General features: G+C 43.0%; 1 protein-coding gene across 1 annotated transcript in view; it reads left to right on the top strand.

Annotated features, from left to right (window-relative positions):
- The window catches only part of thbs2a (thrombospondin 2a), a gene marked incomplete at both ends in the record, with an annotated part of 100,690 nt that extends 97,066 nt beyond the window's left edge, over positions 1-3,624 (top strand). Inside the window, 5 exons of the mRNA XM_080740096.1 lie at positions 419-646; positions 1,744-2,015; positions 2,739-2,836; positions 3,005-3,144; positions 3,590-3,624. Coding sequence (XP_080596222.1) covers positions 419-646; positions 1,744-2,015; positions 2,739-2,836; positions 3,005-3,144; positions 3,590-3,624 — 773 coding nt within the window. The remainder of the gene's footprint in view (positions 1-418; positions 647-1,743; positions 2,016-2,738; positions 2,837-3,004; positions 3,145-3,589) is intronic.
- Between the last annotated feature and the right edge of the window lie 12,035 nt (positions 3,625-15,659).

Below are 15,659 nucleotides of genomic sequence, written 5' to 3' on the forward strand. Positions count from 1 at the left end.
GTATCATGTCAGTATCATGTCAGTATCATGTCAGTATCATGGTCAGTATCATGTCAGTATCATGTCAGTATCATGTCAGTATCATGTCAGTATCATGGTCAGTATCATGTCAGTATCATGTCAGTATCATGGTCAGTATCATGGTCAGTATCATGTCAGTATCATGTCAGTATCATGTCAGTATCATGTCAGTATCGTGGTCAGTACTAAAGATCCCCAAAGCAAACACTGAATTCGGAAGACAGTAAACTTGTTTTGTGAATATTGATTGTACATATTTTGTGAATATTGACGTATTGATGTATCTCCATGATACTGCAAATGAGGGCAACCTCAATGTCTTTCGAGAATAAATAAAGGTTTGAATGAGCATCACGTGGTGGTGATGTTGCTGTTTCTGTGACACGGTGACAAACAGGTGACGGTCGAGGCGACGCCTGCAAAGACGACTTCGACAACGACAACATCCCGGACATCTTGGACGTGTGCCCAGAGAACAACGCCATCAGCATCACCGACTTCCGGAAGTTCCAGATGGTCCACCTGGACCCCAAGGGAACCACTCAGATCGACCCCAACTGGGTGGTCCGGCACCAGGGCAAAGAGCTGGTGCAGACCGCCAACTCGGACCCTGGCATTGCAGTAGGTGAGCACACTTTAAGGCAGGGTTTTTCAGAGTGGGTGCCACCGTGGCACCCTAGGGTGCCGTGATGCCAGACCAGGGGTGCCTCAGAATGCTTTGATAATATTTGGAATTCATCAATATCACTTCAGTTTAACCACTTTAGACCCCTTTATGCTTATTAAAACAAACCTGAGTTGCACTGTACTTCACCAAAAACAGCAGATCTACAAGCTCACAACGTGTCACGAGGTGACAGCTTTTAGAGCCTGTAGAGCTTGTAGAGCTGTAATTATGGAAACAGATATTCCTCTGTGACATGCTGTATCTTCTTTTTTTTAAGATCTTTTTTTTTGTGGCTTTTTTATGCCTTTATTTGATAGGATAGTAGACTGACAGGAAAGGGGGAGAGAGATGGGGAATGACATGTGGCAAAGGTCGTCCAGATCGGGAATCGAACCGGCGACGCCAGCAGGCATCATAGCCTAGTATGTGGTATGCGCCTTGACCACTAGGCCAGCGGGCGCCCCGACATGCTGTATCTTAGGGGAAATATTGTTTCATACAACTGTACATTGTGCAAGTACAGTAACGGCTGGGGAAGCAGCTAAGAACATAGGCAACAACCTGAGCTATCAGTGTGCAAACGTTGTAGTCTGTGAGACCCCAGACATGCTTAGTCCGTTACTCGTTATGTGAAAGTCCTATGACGTCTGACATCATACATACGATCCCTTTTATGCCCATATATGGAGATCCCTGTCTGTAGAACCAACCGTGTGCTGTGAGACCCCAGACATGCGTCCGTCCGTGCGTGTCAGTATCTTGTAGTGTGGTTGGTTGCCCTAACAGGGCATCATCTGGGAATCAGACGTAGTAGAGGTCAGCTCCATATTTGGAGATCTAAGTGATGATCCAGTCGTCTCCATGTATGGATATCCAGGGTTTGATCTTTGATGCCGTGATGTCACGTGAAGTCACAATGTCAAAAGATTGAGGCGTTACGGACAAGGTGTGCCGGTTTTCATTGTTAATTGCGATCTACTGTCGCAACAATACAGTGTATACTTACAGTGAGAATGTGCCATTCATTCAGATGTTTTAAACCCCTTCCCCACCAGGCTTTGATGAGTTCAACGCGGTGGACTTCAGCGGCACCATGTACGTCAACACGGACAGAGACGACGACTACGCGGGCTTCGTGTTTGGCTACCAGTCTTCTGGCCGCTTCTACGTGGTGATGTGGAAGCAGATCACACAGACCTACTGGGAGGACAAGCCCTCCAAGGCCTTCGGCATCTCGGGCGTCTCGCTCAAGGTGGTCAACTCCACCACGGGCACCGGGGAGAACCTGAGGAACGCCCTGTGGCACACGGGCAACACCCCCGGACAGGTGGGCTGAGAAGAAGTCCGGAATTTGTTTTATAGGTTAAAGGACAACTTTGTTTTTTTTTACAACATGGGTTCATATTTTAGATAGTAATTAAAGAAAATAAAAGATGGTCAGTCGTTTGGGGCATGCATACAAGTGGCTAAATATGTATTTTTAGACACAATAAGCCAAGATGCTCCACAATCTTTCATGGGCAGATGTGACTTATGGGGGCTATTCATTTTACTGTAAATAGTAATAAAGAAATCACTGGCTTAGTGTGTCTAAAAATACATATTTAGCCACTTGTACACATGCCCCAACCCACTGAAAAATGTTATCGCTAAAACGATAGAAAGCAGTAAATGAAAACATTTTAACACTCAATTTTTCTTTTCTCTAATTAAAATCTAAAATATGAACCCTTGTTGTAAAAAAAAAAGTTCTCCTTTAACGCTTTGATGCACAAGCTACTGTAAGAAACGTCTTTTCTTTACGTATTTATGAAATTAAGATTTTTTTTTAAATCACAGTCTCGCCGGAACACATGAAATGATGTCCTCGAAAAAACGGATCTCCATTTGTTTCCTGTTTAATTTTTAATTAACATAAACGCCTTTTTCTCCGCTTCCTGGTTTTCACTCTGTGTTTGTGAAAACAGTGCATCTCCTTTATTACCCCCAGACGAGGGATAAGGGATACTATATGGCTGAAGTGCTTTAACTGTCGCATTGCTTTTCCCAGGTGCGTACGCTGTGGCACGACCCTAAAAACATCGGCTGGAAGGACTACACCGCCTACAGGTGGCATCTCATCCACAGACCAAAGACTGGCTTCATCAGGTAGGGAAGCAGAGGCAGCAGAACGAACCAGCTTGAATGATGTGGGGGAGACTTAAAAACATATGGAATTTGTTCATGAGCACCAAAACATTCAATCTGATATCGATGCTGAAATTGTGGTTTAGGCGTTAGAAATGAGGTGTTTTTGTCCTTTGTGGTTCTTTGCAGGGTTGTGGTCTATGAAGGCAAACAGATCATGGCCGACTCGGGACCCGTTTATGACAAGACGTTTGCGGGGGGAAGGCTAGGCCTGTTCGTCTTCTCACAAGAACTGGTCTTCTTCTCCGACCTCAAGTACGAGTGTCGAGGTGAGTTGCTGCCACTTTGGTTTAACTACCGACTGTAGAGTAGACGATATGGCAGGCCTATAACTCCTTGCCACTAAGTGTCCATTTTTAGTATGGCCTTACGACCTAGTAGTGAGACATTTGAACTGGTGTGATGTGAGTTTGTGTGGAGACCTGTGAGCGTCTGTCTCTCTCTGTGTCTGCGTGCCAACGTGTGTGTGAGTGGTGTTTGGGCATACGTGCCAACGTGTGTGTGAGTGGTGTTTGGGCATACGTGCCAACATGTGTGTGAGTGGTGTTTGGGCATACGTGCCAACGTGTGTGTGCGTGATGTTTGGGCATACGTGCCAACGTGGGAATGTGACGATGAGATGAGAAGTACTCTTGCTTTGTGGTTTATGATAAAACCAGAGGACAGCTCTCTTATAAAACCTATTTTCACTAAACATCTCTTTCATATACTCAGATAAGCCGGAGTTTCAAACCGTGTTCATAAGGTAACGATATGAGACAGCTTGTCTGTTGTATGTCGGCTGAATAAACTCTAGCCCACGCTATGTTTCTGCTTGTCACCTTGCCCAGTTACAATGCCCCAGATGCATTGTGGGAAGAAGTCCTGTGCAGTTCCAAGGACTTCATCATATGTCTTCTGTTTCGAATGCTTAAATAAACAGTGGACAATTAGATTGCTGCTTTTTTTTCACCGCCGCAGATATTTTGCAAAACACGCTTTTTGATGCACTTAAAGGCTTGATATAGTAGTAGTAGCCGGTCTACAAGCTCACAACGTGTTGCGCTGCGACGCATCGTGAGCTTATAGATCGGCTATTTTTGGTGTGGGACACGCAGCGCAACCTAAGTATCATTCACCCTACACGCACAGTTTGTTGCTGCACACTGTTTAGTCCGGCTGCCCCTGAGGTGGGCTGTGACATTTGGTATATAGTTTTTTTTATTGGCCTAAAATATTGTCTATATACATACAGTCATGAATCCACCTACTGACCGCCTGTCAGAATTGAGCAATTTATTTTATGGGGATAAAATGCTGGGGCCCATTCACTTATTATAGACTAAAAACAGCCCCACAAAACTATGGTTTAGTGACGAGTCATCACTTTTCACAGTTTTGTGGGGCGGTTTTTAGCCCAAGGAATGTTTTTCATGCAAAACAAATGCTTGCAATGTATTCAGAATAATTAAAACCTCCTAGTTTGACCCGTCACGTGCTACTTAAAGCAGATTTTTTTTTTGGGGGGGGGGGGTATTTCTTTTCTTTAAAGAATAGTGTATAGTATAATGGGTCCCAAACTTTTACCCCCTATTATAAAAAATGCTCAATGCTGACAGGCGGTCAGCAGGTGATTTCATGAATGTAACGGTCGCTTATCTCCCGATTAGGGAGTCTTACTGGTATATAGATATATACATTTTAGGCCAATAAAAAAACTATATACCAAATGTCATACTTAAAGGAGTAGTTCACCACTTTTCAACCTGTCTTCATATAATAGGTCCTCACTAATGTTCATGATAAAATATCACCATTTTTTTCTACTCAGTCCAAGTCTCCTAGGAGAGCTGAGGGAAGTTCAGAATCCATTGTCTTGTGACATCATCATTTTCCAAAAAAAAGAATTGAATCAATATTTTTGAAAAAAATATTGAGATTTTTATTATCGCGAGAACAATGGCTTCCACTTTAAAATTGCAACTTTTCAGGAATAGAAAGCCTGCAGTTTCTATGAGCTGGATTGGCAATCGATGATGTCACAAGACGATGGGTTTCTGACCTGCCCACAGCCCTCCTCTAAGGAAAAAATAAAAATAAAAAAGCTATTTTTGAGTGAGGACCAATTATATGAACATAGGTTGAAAAGTGGTGGAGTGCCCCTTTAAGCCAAAAAATGCCTGTTGGCAGCCGGACTATGTCACTGTCACATGGCCGCTATGAAGCCCCACACGGTGATGGGACACTGCTTGAGTTGTGAACGTGTCAGTAATGAAGCCTCACACGGTGATGGGACACTGCTTGAGTTGTGAACGTGTCAGTAATGAAGCCTCACACGGTGATGGGACACTGCTTGAGTTGTGAACGTGTCACTAATGCTAAGCCTTTTCCCCTCCCAACCCCCCCACAGATAACTGAACACACAGTGGACACGGAGACGTGACGGAACGCCAAAAGACACTTGACCCTCAAAACTGAATACCGTTTGCTAAACGCCAGGCTCAGCGATAAATGGAACTTTCCACGTTGTGCCTCCATCCATCCATCCATTGAAGAGGAAACCACAGCCATTATTCTGTTTCCCCCCCCCCCCCCCCCCCCCCCCACAGTCACAGTCACCCTGCAGTGCATGAAACACATTTCCCTGGGAAGTTTAAAACCCGTTTAGGCCTAGAATTATTGAATGCTTTAACCAGTGAAAAATAGCAGATATACAAGCTCACAGCACGCGGCACCGAGTGCCGCGCTGCAAGCTTGTAGATCTGCTATTTTTGAAAAAGTCGTGAAATTGTGTGCAAATCTTTCAATATATGTGTTTTTAAAGCGAACGTTTGTAACTCAAATTTTGCATCAGGGGGGGTCCCTGGAACTAAATATTTTGAGATGGGGGTCCGTGGCCAAATACATATCATTTTAGGGGTCCTTCACATGAAAAGGTTTGAGAACCACTGACATAGTAGTCTGTAGTCTCTCAAGAACAGACTAACTGAGCTCCAGTTGAGTGAAAAGGATCTTTTCTTTGACGATGGCTGGCCAGATTGCTGACATAGAAACATAGGTTTTTCAAAAAAAAACCTTAGAAGGATTCAAAAGACACTTATAGAATCGGGTCAAAATTCTAATTTTCACAATTTTTCAAAAATAGCAGATCTACAAGCTTGCAGCCGCGCTGTGAGCTTGTATATCTGCTATTTTTCAATAGTTAAAGCATTCAATAATGATACACAATAATGTGTACCCGTTCTAGACAGAAAGAGGAGAATGAACGAAATACAAAAAAGCCTGTTGCCAAATATCTACTCATACCTAATGTAACGCTGTTGACATTTTTGTTAAAGGAAGCCATCGTACAAACCACTTACATGTGATATCTTTCCTCTCACTTGTTGTCTGTTAGTTGACTTATTCTTTTTAACTTTTAAACAATTGCTTTTTTCTTATTGTTCAGTGCCAAGACCAAAGCCTATAGCGTATCTGAATTCACCTGCTGAACATTAACCTGCACCCACAGCAGTATGGTCCATTTCATATCCATTTTAATCATCCTAAATGTTTTGTTTGTTTGTTTCTTTTTTTTTTTTTTTTAAGATCTTGAGTGAATGGTTTAGATTGTACTACCAAAGATGTTTATACTAAGTCTGTATTATAATTTCTTTTGTAAATTATTTATGCTATACTTTTTTTTTGTTTAGTTTTTTTAACGGTTTGCTTTTTTTTTTCTTTGCTAGAGATTGTAAATAATTATTTATTTGTTTACACTGACAAAATTTGAAATTGAATATTACAAATGTCAAGATGAAATATAGTATTAGAGACGATTTGCTTGATATTCAGTGGTGTCATGCACTTGATTTGTTCTGTTTTTTTGCCAACTGTTCGAATGTTAGACAAACTGTTTTCAGATAAACCATATACTTATAGCGTTCTGGAAAGATTAAACGTGGGGCCGCTTCCGATGCGAACACAGAGACGAGCGTGGTTTCTGTAAGCGGAGAGTTACGTTAGTTGTAACGCTTGAAAGAGAGCCACAGTGTCTGGTCCATCTGTAACCTTAACCACTCACAACACGGTGTCCTTATTTTGGGCTTGCAGTTACAGTATACGCAAAAAAATGATAAAAGATTGCAGATCCACAAGCTCACAGCACATTGCATCGCGCTTGTATACAAGTATCTACAATTCTTTGAATGAACATGTTTGAACATGGCACAAAGTGGTTAAAGGGATTTTGGTAGAAGATTTTCTTGACGTGTTACTGTACAGCATGGTGCCCCAATAGGCGGCCCGCGGGCCATTTGCGGCCCGCGGGGGGGGGGGGGGGGGGGCTACTGTCAGGCCCCCACCAACCCCAGTAATAATGGTGGTATAGGAGCAGCAACAACACTAGTATATCGTCTTTGTCGGGTGGAAACCTTGTATCTCCAAATTTGGATGTTCTTTCGCAATGTAAAGCCCTGCTTCATCATACAAGGCTGTCGCACAAAAGTAGTGAAAACAGCAGATCTACAAGCACACAACGCCTCGCGATGCGAGGCGTTGTGTGCTTGTAGATCGGCTGTTTTCACTAGTTTAAATCATTTTCAAAATGATAAATGCAAAACAAACGGTGTTGGACATACAAGATTTTTACCCGACAATGACGATATCTGAACTGTCGCTGGAGTAGTGGGAACACCACCGTCGCCCCCTGCAATGTTGTGGCCCTCGGCTTGGTACCCTAGACATGATTCGGCCCTTGGGGAAAACTAATTGGGGAACCCTGCTGTACAGTATGTACATGTATAATACAGACTGCACCTGGTGTAGGAGGGTTTGATCAGCAAAACCACTTTCTTTAGTTTCACTTTAGGAAAATCCCATATTTACAAACAGATGCAAACCCAGATATATAATCTACATTTTGTAGATACAGTATTGAGAGGTACAGTAAGGGACAAAGGCTTTACATGTCTTTGGTGACACTGGATCCCCAGGATTAACTGATGTGTAGTGAACGTCTCGTAGCAGTGTGTGTGCATTGATGACTGTTGGAGTTGTTCTACTAATATACAGTAAATTGAAATGGCAGGATGAGATTTAAATCTGCAATGTGTATACGTTTCACGGGACTCGAACCCCGGGTCTCCCTTCTAGAGCTCTCGCCAGGTGGAATCTCTGCTCGAGTCAGAGGAGATTATAGAGCTTATATGAGCTTCAGGCAGTAACACTTGTCGACCATTAGGTGTCCTTACCCGACGACAGCAGCGACTTCGAATAGAACAGTGAAGTCATGACGTGACTCGCTCATCCCCCGGTTCCACGGAAGTAATTCTCTATGGAGAATAACATTGAGTCACCTTAAATCGTCTCATATAAGCGTTGCGGTCCAAAAATAAACAAACGGTCTTTGCGATATTGTATTTGATAAAGCCCGTTTCTAGCGAAAGAGTAACCAATTTCAGCAACAGTAACATTAGCGTTTTCTCACCATCAGTTGATTCTTCATATCCATATCAAACCGTCAAACCGCTGAGATAATTTGTATATAATTGGAACACAGTTCTTATATGACGCGATATGAAAAAGGTCTATGGGAATTCAGAATGGGGAAGAAAACCGCAAACCAGGTAGGATGTGTAAATTACGTCACACTTCGCTACACTATTTTATCAACACACTGAATGGGAATTTGTAGCGTCTTTTCAGACCTTTGAATGGTGCAGTAGGCGAGATACTGAGCTGCAGGGTAGGTTAATTACACCATTGATTGGGAGACAAGGTAGGTCATTTGTCTCCCAACCAATGGTGTGATTATAACCTACCCTGTAGAATATCCAACCATATATGGGTATACAACGAAAGGTCTGAAAAGACATGACACATTAGCCCTATTCACGGCCCGCCCACTCAGCATCCCCTTGGTGCTGAAGTCACGTTTTGAAGGGTAAAACCCTGCTAAAAGCCCATAGAGTTAACACAGAAATCGCAAATTTAATGCGATTTCCGAATAGTACAGTATAAAATACGGCTAGCATGATCAAGAACACAAGATAGTAAAATGCATTATAATTTACTTTACCGTTCGAAATAATGATTTGTTGGGTTTAATTCCAGCGATTTCTGTGTTATTTTACCCTTCTAAACTGACGTCAGGACCAGGAAGTTGCTGAGAAATTTGCTGAGTGGGCGGGCTGTGAATAGGGCTTATTGTCATTCAGTGCGTTGATATCGTTGGAATGGGGTGACGCCAGGGTATAAATGTCTCCATAGAAGAGTAGGGGGAGAGAGACCACCTCCAGCCACTGCAGATGTTCTAGTTATGTTTGTGTTAACATACTCGAGCTTACAGATTGGTTACAATTATGGTTTATTCATTTATTCAAATACATCCCGGTTTGCAGCTTAAAAAACATTTGTGTGTGTGTGTGTGTGTGTGTGTGTGTGTGTGTGTGTGTGTGTGTGTGTGTGTGTGTGTGTGTGCGTGCGTGCGTGTGTGCGTGCGTGCGTGCGTGCGTGCGTGCGTGCGTGCGTGCGTGCGTGCGTGCGTGCGTGCGTGGGTGCGAGGGAGTTGACGTTTATCAGTCGATGTACAGTACAACCTGTAAGATTGTATGCAATGAAAACATTTGATAAAAGTCAGAATTATTTCTAATCGACATGTCTTTTTTTTTACTCTACTATAATGAATCCAGATGAATCTAAACCCTAACCTACGGCTGATGGGTTCGACTGTATAGCGAGGCATAAAGAATCGTCAGTGGGTAACGTTGTTGTGCGTCTTGTATAGCATCATAACGTTGTTGTGCGTCTTGTATAGCATCCACATTCTTCCACGTTTTTTTATTTTTATTTTCAGCTTAACTGTTTTGTTGAGAGTTTGCAATGCACAAAATGTAAATTGTTTTTTTGTTGTCGTTTTTGTATACATATGTCGTTGTTAGATATACATTTCTTACAAATCATTATTGTAAGTCGTTCTGAAAGAGATAGTCCTGTTTCATAAATAAAACGTTTGTACGCCACACAGAGTTGTGTTGATGATGTGTATGTCATCCAAGAGGTTTGCAAATACAACCATATAAAAATCTGATTCCTCGTTTCATTTGGGATGAATGACGATCATATTCTAATATATTTGACATTTGGTATTGTGTTGTCTTTAGAGAAAACTGCTGCGCCCTTGTTTGTCCTTTGTCTTGGTTTAACTGCAGGTGCGGAGGTCTGGAGGAAATGAAGGAAGGCTGGTAGAGGACTCGCACACTGCATAATATACTTAAGGAATACTCCTTAGACTGAGACTTAAATATAATTTCTTTTATTTTTAGCCCATAGTGCTCATGGTGCTCAGTGCAAAAATAAAAAAAGCAAACGTTTCGGTCCTGGGACCTTCGTCAGTGCTTTACATGTAAAGCACTGACGAAGGTCCCAGGACCGAAACGTATTGTGTTGTCTGACATGACACTCATACCCCACCACTGACTATCAACACGGGCCTTCAATATGGGTATGACTTATAGGGGCCAACTTTCAGGCATGTCATCAATGTTTAAACAAGTAACACACCCTGACGGCGAGAAGCGACTGGCAGGTCGCAAACAACAATTTAGAACGGATAAATACGGACTGAGCATTGGTTGGACCTCCCGTTGGTCAGACCAGAGAATAGTAAATCTAGCATCAAAAATCATATGGAAGAAACAAAAACAATTAAGTTGTATCTACAACGAAGTGCTTTGGAAAAAAGCTGTCCCTCTCACCCCTTCCCTCTGGTAGACCTATAGAGCAGCTAGGCAAACCGGAGCCGTAATATCATTAAAAACTCGTCCATTCCAAATGCCATTAAGGCATTGAATGATGCCATGTCTCGTTGATCTGCCTGTTCAGTGTTCTTTTACAGTACTGTACAGTGGTGTGATATGGATTTTAGAAGTGTGGGTCCTCTAGAGATGCAACGTTCGCGAACGAATCGAATCTTTTGAACGGCTCTTTGAAGTGAACGATGGGATCCGGTTCGCGGAGTAGGGAGCCGTTCATTTGGCTGAATTGGCTCGCGACGTGGTGCGGCGGCGATGCGCGGTGCGGCGCGGCAATGTGCAGCTATCTAGGAAGCAAATTAAGACACTACAGTTTGATTTGATCATAGCGTAGACAATTATTAAGTGATTTCTATAATTAAAACGTCTCCATATTGCTTGGGAAGTCCACTTCCATGACAAATGACTGTATTATGTCCCTGTAAATATTTAAATGTCTGCTATTTTAAAATAGCCGATGTACAAGCTCACATTGTGCCAGGCCTAGCCAGTTGGTAAATAATAATAATAATAATAATAATAGGGTTAGGGTTAGGGCTAGGGAGGAGCGAGTTCATTGTTGCCTGCTTGGTTTTTTTATGGTGTTGCATGAATAACATTAGTCAGGGTAGCTTAATTTACACACACATGTTTTATAAAAGGGTAAATACAAAATTGTGATCTCCACTGTCAGCAGAGGAATGTGGTGCCAGACCGTGCCACCTTGTGGATTCATGTTTCAACGAAAATATTTTAAATATGCAATGGGCAAAAAGAGCCAAATGAGCCAGTCTTTTGAACGGCTCTTTTAAGTGAGCCAGAGCCATGGCTCTGGCTCACTTCAAAGAGCCATAAATTGCATCTCTAGGGTCCTCTAAATTCATGACGTCATGCGCGCACGCTGTTTTTATTGTTAAGTGTGTGTTTAGTGTGTGCATATGGCGTGCGTGCGTGCAGCAAAATAAGTGTGGGCTTACCGAGCCCACGCGAGCCCATGGCATCTCACCCCTGGTACTGTATATGCCACTGTTGTCCTTCTTGTTGCCTTTAAATATGTTTTGTGTGTTTGTGTTTGTTGCTGCTGTTGTTGATCTGTTGTTTGATTTTGTTTGTATATGAGACAAAAGACACATTTCCACAATGTGGACAATAAATCTAACTAACTAACTAACTAACTAACTAACTGACTAACAATCACTAGGTTATCATTCACCAGTGTCGGCAGGTTAGCATTTCACCAGGCTAGCAACTTACAACTTTTTGTGAGCTGCCTTCGTGGATGGAATGAGAGGGAGGAACAGAAGTTGATAGGTACGAAATGTTGTGTATTAGCGTGACTGACGGACGGATGGACGGACGGACAGACATGAGCTGGACGTTTTGATACTAACAGGGAGAAGCAAAGCCCAAGAGACTGATGCTGTAGGAAACCTGTCTCTCTGTTCTGAAGAGAACCAATGTGTCCACTTGGTGCAGGCAGCAGTGTAGGAGTTAACCTTTGGAGAAGGCCAGGAAAGACTTGCTTAGGGATTCTAGGGATGTCGAAGCCCTGGGGAGAGTGTTTTTTGCAGGTCTTTCAGTCGGAGCGTATCAGAAAAGCAACTAGGTTAACTTAAAGGTATATTTCACTTTCAAAAAAACTTAATTAGCTTGATTGAATATTTAGATATTTGATGTAAATGTTACCAGGCCCTCCAGGCCAAGGGCCACCCATTGTAACTTCAAACCTCATTTTAACCACGATAGATTCATTAAAAACACTCATTATTTTTTTTCTGGTGACTCATACTACCCTCCTAATACGTGAGCAGGCCGTGTTTTTTCGATAACTTTTTTCATTTATTTTATATATATAATTATGTTTTCGTATTTCATTTTTTCCATTTTCCAAAATAATTGGATAATAAATTAAAAAAAGTTATCGAAGAAACACGGCCTGCTCACGTATTAGGAAGGTAAAATGAGTCACCAGAAAAACATAATGGGTGTTTTTAATGAATCTATCATGGTTAAAATGAAGTTTGAAGTTACAATGGGTGTGTATGTGGAGAGAGGCCCTACCACTGCTCCCTGTTGAAAGTGGAATATCCCTTTAAGCACCGTTGGTCCGACCAGTTTAACATTCACCAGGTTAGCATTCACCAGCGTCGGCAGGTTAGCATTTCACCAGGTTAGCATTCACCAGCGTTAGTTTTACTGAGGTTAGGGTTAAGGTTAGGTTTAGGTGTATCTCAGTCCCCTTCCGACTTTCGGCACCTCCGTGCAGCCAATCACAAGCTTCTGCTGCCTTAACCCAGTTGCCTTTTTGATACATTCGGACTGAAAGACCTGCAAAAAACACTCTCCCCAAAGCCCTGCTTGTGTCTTGAGGTGGTAGAGACGCTCACAATGGTCCACGTGGCACCATTCAGACCCTAGACTGGGTACACAGTGAAGGTCTGGCACGCTGCTTCCACTCCTGACTCCTGCTGCACATTCCAGGGTTTTTCTCAGCGGCGTGCCAGACGATACCAACCCATGCCACGCAGTTTACCAGGGTTTTCCGCTGAGCTGGGTCTTTATTATCAAACTGTAAACTAGCTGGCAATCGTTCGAAGATGCATATTTAGTTGAAACTTCATTCAGTGCTCATCCATTTGCTTTAGGATATCAGCCTGGCCATTGTACGTTTCTTTTTCTTTTTTTAATATATACATATATTTTTTCAAAAGCAATCTCCTATTTGAAATGCCCCATATATATCCCATTAAAACCAGGATAGCATCTGTGTCAGCATCTGAGTTTTGTGTTGGTTATTCAAAAACAGCAGATGTGCATGTGAAGCTCACTTGAACTTGTAGGATACATCTACTATTTCTGAACATTTCCGAAAAGTCTTGAAAGTATGAGAAGAGAACTACTGATTTAGAAGGCCTCAGTGGTTAGGACTTAATGGGAAGCCAGGTTAAAACTGGTTTAAGAAAACAGACCTGGATTGGCACCAGACAGTGGGTGGGTGGGTCAGTCATCACTGTCGCACTGAGATATCAAGAAACTCCCCAAGTTCAGACCATGTGGTGCCAGTCGGTGGTGGTGATGGTGGTGTGTGTGTGTGTGTGTGTGTGCGTGCGTGCGTGCGTGCATGCGTGCGTGTGTGTGTCCAGCTTGGAAGAAGGGATGTGGTGCTTGGCACTACACTGTCAGTTTAAACACACCACGGAGGACAGAGAGGGAAGCCTCTTATACAAACACAGGTTTAAAAGGAGAACTGCTCAGTGTGTGTGAGGTTCCTCTACGGTCACGGTGGTGTGAAATACCTGCCTGTCGCCACTGCACCCTCCCAGCCAGGGGGCCAGTTCTCCAGATTTAACATGAAACAAACCCGGAACCCTAAGTGTTCCTATACGATTGGCCGCTAGTTTTGCTGTCCTCCCCCCCCCCCCCCACACGGTCCATGCCCCTGATTCAGCCCGGGAAAAAGAGTTGTAGGCCCTCATTGCGTGCTATAGAGAGAGATCTCTCTCTATAGCGCTGCTGCTACTCAAAGATTTGCCATTTCAGATCATGACAAGTGACAAGCCAGTGGGCCAATTACATGAGTTATATTTCGTTGTTGTCGGGTGGAAACCAAAATCGACATTTTAAGTGGTTAAAAGTCTGAAAAAATACATTAACATGAATCCAACATAGACTGATGACAGTGCTGTCAAACAAGTCTATGAATCTATCTATGGAATTGATGAAAACCTGCAATATAGTTTTATACTTGAACATTTTAAACATGTAGAGGGGGTCCCTGCTTCATCTGTCTCTCAGGTAAGGTGGTCCTCGACCTGAAAACGTTGAAGATCCCTGCTATAGACCCTCCATTGTTAATACCGTGAAATCGCTCTCGTGACAGCTGGACCGTTAGAGATGGCTTCCCTCAAACCTCATCAGACTTACGATGCGAGTTAGCGTCGAAATCTCAAAATCTCGACCTACAGTATTTAAGCTCCAACCCCACCCAGCCACCGCCCCTTCCATCAACAACAGAAACCTTCCCTATCAAACAGGGAGGATCATTTTGGCCCATTTTGGGAAGAAGAAGAATGGCATGTATTTTCTTCTTGTACTTCCCGGAATCCCATGCAGTGAAATCAGCGTTTAGTGTTCCCATTGGATGCTTTAATGAGCGAACCTCTGTTGTTAGCGAACAAAGTATAAGTGAGCCCTGGCAAAGGAAAGCATGTTAGGAAAGAAGTGGCTCTGTCGTTTGAAATAAAATAGGTCATTTATTTCGAGGCGTGAGCCTGGCGAGTCATTGGGAAAATATCCATAGCCTTGTCTTGGTGCCAACCTGAGGGGCGCACGCCGCACACTCACAGCTCCCAGGGACCACCGCTGCCAAGCAGGCACGTGCACACATAGACATGAAAGGGGGCTTGAGCCCCTGTCCTTTTAACTGTCTGTAAAAAGTGCCCTCTACAGACCATGAAGTAAGCCTTCTACCATGAGAGGGAGTGGGTTGTTGGCTGATTTACCACTGTTTCAGGGTACCCTGAAACAGTGGTAAATCAGCCAACAACCCACGACCCCTCGAATGGTAAATTGCTTTTCTTCCACTTCTACCATATAAATGAAAGAAAACACAGTTGTAACTTGCAAATGTTACAACTGCAACACAACGGTGGGCGGGGTCCATGAGCCAACTCAAGGTTGTTGACTGATTTACCACTGTTTTAAGCCAATCAGAATCCAGTATCTGAACATGTGACCACAAAAAGCGTTAGAATGCAGTTTTTACTATAGTGAAAGAAATGTAAATGCCCTCTTTCCATGCCATACCTGAAGGCAGCGTTCAAGAGAATTCCCTTGTCCAAACTCTCCTGAACTTGAATGCAGCATCTTAAGTTTAAAGAATTGCCCTCTATGTGTAGAAATCCATGCCGTACGTAACATCTCCAGTATTGACTTGATAATGCTTATGGTGTGGTATCAACACTGCGACGCGTTGTGAGTTTGGAGGTCGGCTATTTTCGATATTTCCACCAAAAGCCCCTTTAGAAATGTCA

The sequence above is a fragment of the Nannobrachium achirus genome (assembly GCF_963921795.1).
Source record: "Nannobrachium achirus genome assembly, chromosome: 13".
NCBI lineage: Eukaryota > Metazoa > Chordata > Actinopteri > Myctophiformes > Myctophidae > Nannobrachium > Nannobrachium achirus.